This window comes from Gavialis gangeticus, unplaced genomic scaffold, assembly GCF_001723915.1.
Source record: "Gavialis gangeticus isolate Ggan-Ray unplaced genomic scaffold, GavGan_comp1, whole genome shotgun sequence".
Taxonomy (NCBI): Eukaryota; Metazoa; Chordata; order Crocodylia; family Gavialidae; genus Gavialis; species Gavialis gangeticus.
In genome coordinates this window covers 34,888,867-34,893,273 of record NW_017728996.1, presented here as the reverse complement: position 1 = coordinate 34,893,273, position 4,407 = coordinate 34,888,867, and the positions used below count along the sequence as shown (strand labels likewise).

Here is a 4,407-nt window from a genome sequence, read left to right as displayed (position 1 = left end):
CAGGGAGAGTGCATAAGTCATGGCAGACCCTGCTTTTCTCTCATTGAATTCAGTGGGAGTTCTGGCATGTAAGGAATGCAGGGTTTTGCTCATAAGCTGCAGTGAGCTCAGAGGTGGGTGGCTGCAAGTTTTAAATTTGTGTCTGGAGACGAGGGTTCTGCACAGTGTGTTAAGTGCTGCATAATGTTGTTTCAGAGACAGAAAACGAGCAAGCACATCTATATTTCACACTAAATCACACCTATAACTCATTGTGCTGTACAGGACAACACTGAAATGAAATTTAAAATGTGAACAATCAGTTCAACATTATGAAAAATAGTGTATATATAATATGTATGTATGTAATAAACAAGTTTTGGATGGCAAACAAGTTTCAGAAGTTCCTTTGCATGGTTATATTCAACTCTTACATTTAGTTTATTGTCATCCTTATTGCCTTCAAAATTCAGAACAGGAGCCTCTTTTTGAGCTATTGAAGTAGAAGCAAGGATCTGCATATATCTTGTTTAGTACTCCTGTCAAACGGGCAAATATTTATAGCCATGTACTTGTATGTTTCTTTGAGCAAAGAGTTCAGAAGACCATGATCCTGAGATGTTTTCTTTGGAACTGGGTCTGTGCATAGACCAAACTTCTGAATTCTAGCTGAATTTAACTTTGAGTTTCTCAAATTGAGTTGCCAACACAAATTGTACCCAGAGAAAGGAGACCACTTTTGGAAAAGTTAATGTCCTCAAGTTTATACTGCCTGTGCTCATGGTTTGTTTGTTTTTTCTTCTCTAGGTCATCATCAAAATGGAGTGATAAAAACCACGCCGTTTATACCACATCCCCAAGTTCCAGCAAATCAACGAGCCGGTCAGAAGAATCTGTATACAGGCATGGCATGCCCACCTTTACCACGGCCACTTTCAGGGGGATCAGGCAAAATTTCACATCAGCCACAAAGCCTGGATTTCCTCAAGGTGCCGGATCAAGGAGTTGCTGGGTAAGGTTTTACTAATGACATGGCACGTTAGATTTTAGTAGAGGAGGGAATCTGATCCTGTTAGATGATCTACTATCATGGTGAAGGATGCACATTAATAGTACTTAAGCCAAATGGGCAATTAGAATTGTTAATTACTTTGGGGAAGTTACCTATTAGTGAATCAAAACTGAGATACACATTTCTCAGTATTTCCTTCATAATTTACTGGATTAGTGATGCCTTGTACATGATGCAGATAAGACGGTACCAAACTACATTTGCTAACACTTGAGCTGGATATGATTAAAGTACCAAAGAAAAACAACAAAGTGATTTCCAGGTTACTTTTGGTGTCAAATGTAAAAGAAACAGCTCAGAATTGCTTTTTTCCCCCTATAATCAGTTACTATGACAACTATGCATGCTCTAGGGAAACATTTCCTTTGCTTTACCATGTTGCTGAGGTTTATGAGCTGAAATCACTAAGAGAAAGAGTTTGTTTGTTTCCAGTTAATAATAAGCCCTTCCAAATAATGCAAGTCCTTATCCAAACTCAGCTTGTTGGCTGGTGACTACTGATGGCCTATGGCAGTGGGGACCAACCTTTTTGCTGGGAGTGCCACAAATTAGCTCTGCATCCTTCCTGAGTGTCTCTTCGAATCCCCTTCCCCAGCCCAATCTGCTGCTCTGCTTTCTGCTCCCTGCCCTATCTGACACTGTGCTGCCTGTCCTCCCTGATCTGCAATGTACCCCACCTGGAGGCTGCCTATACCATTTGTGGCACTTGTGCCAGAGGTTGGCCACTCTTCACCTATGGGCTCTACCTGCTTCCCACTGGAAAGGTGTCAGTATCACCAGCCCCACAACTGGCAAAGAGAGAAAGAGCAGAGAGACCAGGGGCTAAATGTGTCCTGGAAAATGAACTGTGTTCTCAACTCTACATGGACTCCCCAGGTCATGGCTGAAAAATGTTGGTCCAGCCTGGGGCAGGCAAGCTTAGCAGTTTCTCAGGCTGTCACTGACATGTGGATCTACAAATGATTTCAGGCTCCGGGCTAACCATCTAGTACTTCCCTAAGTACTACAGTCTTTTAATGTAATATATAAAGACAATATACGTACAGTCATGGTAATCTAACACAGTCATTATTATACTGACTGCATAACAATTCCTCCTTTCTAACTGAGATTTCTCTTCTGCTTTTGTAGATTACCAGAGCTTTGCTTTAGTGGGAATTTGGATGCCACTTAGTTGTCAGAATCAAAAGCTGTTGCATATTCAGTTATTTGAGAAAAACGCTGTTCATCTTACAATAGCAATTCTCACTTTCATTTAGCTCCTTATCCAGTATAGCGAGGGAAAGGGTTTCACCAAGGATCCAGATTCATTTGGCTGAGATCTTCCAGAATACAGTATAATAGGGTAAATGTGGCTTGCATGGGTAAAAGTAAAATCTGCTCTGAAGTCAGGATTCATTATGCTCAGGGATGGTTTTTGATTCAGGCTTCACTTTGCAGGCTGTGACCTCTTAAAATAAACAGACATTGAGTACACCCTGCTGGTGTCTTGCTAATTAAAATAGGTGCGTTCTGATCATCATTCTGTTTCGCCCCATGCGACACGTGATGCTCACTTAAAACAGGTGAGGGCAGAAGCAAGCTTTGTTCAGCTGAGGGCTCCATTGGCAACTTTCCAACACCCAGAGGTTAGGCCCAAATTATAAAAAAGGAAGCTATTGTAAGCATCCCAATCTTTAGCATGACTGAATGAGGCTCAGAAATTATACCATCAAAGATCACCATTCAGAATAACAACACAGACCACCATATTATGGGATTATTTTTAATACAGCTAACTTCTGTATTAAGATAAGGAGTAATCACAGGAAACATTTGATCACACTCTGGTAGGTTTTCTGGTGGTGTTACAGCAGGGGTAGGCAAAATGCGGCCTGGGGGCTGGATGCGGCCCACCAGGTCATTCTATCCGACCTGCAGGGCCCCTACAAAACTTAGAAAATTAATATTAATCTGCCCTGGGCTGCCTGTCATGCAGCCCTCGATGTCTTGCCAAAACTCAGTAAGCAGCCCTCTGCCCAAAATAATTGCCCGCCCCTGTGTTACAGTGTGGGGCATCCTGTCTCGAGAGTACCTCTGACCTGCATTCTCTGCCTGTTTCTTCTGTTCATTGCAGCTCTTGCAACGAATCTGTATTGCCCCATCCTTTCCTTTAGGCAAAGGCTTTTTATGATTTCACTGGTAAATACTTCAGAACTGGCATATTTTGGATGACTGCACCTAGACCTTCTGGCCCAGCACCAGGCTGAAGTTCCATCATGATCCAAAGCGGGTCAGAGATAGTGTAGCTTACAATTCCCCAGGGAGAACGGCACAGAGGAGAGCAAGACCACTGTTTGGCAGAGTGGAACTGGCTGTTGCTTCATTGACTGTCACCTCGGGAAGGGGATGTACTGTCATTTTTTTTGACTGCCATTATAGTCAATTTCTTTTCACCTCATCTACTTCCTGGCTTCTCTTTCCCCAAACAGTCCTTTGAGTGGATACTTAATCTTTCTCCCAAGTGGGAGAAGTCACCTAGCCAGACCTGCCACAGCAAAATGCCAGCTGGCAGCAATTAGGTTATGTTGCACCACTGCTCCAAGTGACTCACTGCTGAGTCTAAGCCCTCACTGACCACAGCAGCTGGATCCCAAGTGTCGCCCAAAGGTGGAGAAAGAGGTTGAAGTAAAAACAAAGTCACCACCATACAAGGAAGTCTGCTAGAGGAGGTCTGGATTTCTCAAGGAGGCTCGGAAGGTCCTATGCTAGTAGCAGTCTTTCCGCTCCATCCCACACCTGCTACACTTATGAAGTCACACAGCTGTGTTAACATCAGCATTTCCTTTGCTACTCTATAAGCCGATTTTTAAAACTCGGCCATAACATTTTTCTGCTGGGCTGTAATTGTTCGGCCAAGTTTTTAACCTGATAGTGAGTCACTTTGCCAGATATATCAGTTTATGTACTAAAAATGCTTTGGCAGAAATACTGATTTGCCCAGTCTCTAGTCATCTGTTCACTGTGACATCCCATCACATTTGCCTTCAGTCTGGGACATCATCCAGGGAGTGGCTTCCAATTCACTCCTCTCAAATTCAAGTCAAGTGTCTAATGCAACATATTCTTCAGAGGGTAGACAAATGTTTTACTTCTTTCTTCTGTACCAGGTGGTCTCCTGGCACAGCATCTTTACTTCATCTGGATCTAATGCTGGTTAAAGTTGTGGTGTAGTACAGTACCTACCCATCTGGTATCAGCCTTACAGAAAAGCAACCAATCTTCCCAATACAGAGATCTCAGTGGATGTCTGGATAACTTGCCGTAGACCCTCCCACCACACACACACACACACACACACACACACACACACACAC

General features: G+C 43.1%; 1 protein-coding gene across 1 annotated transcript in view; it reads left to right on the top strand.

Moving 5' to 3' along the window:
- The window catches only part of MYO1E (myosin IE), a 129,786-nt gene that overhangs the window by 119,125 nt on the left and 6,254 nt on the right, over positions 1-4,407 (top strand). Inside the window, exon 25 of the mRNA XM_019504315.1 lies at positions 787-991. Within this exon, the coding sequence (XP_019359860.1) occupies positions 787-991 (205 nt within the window). The remainder of the gene's footprint in view (positions 1-786; positions 992-4,407) is intronic.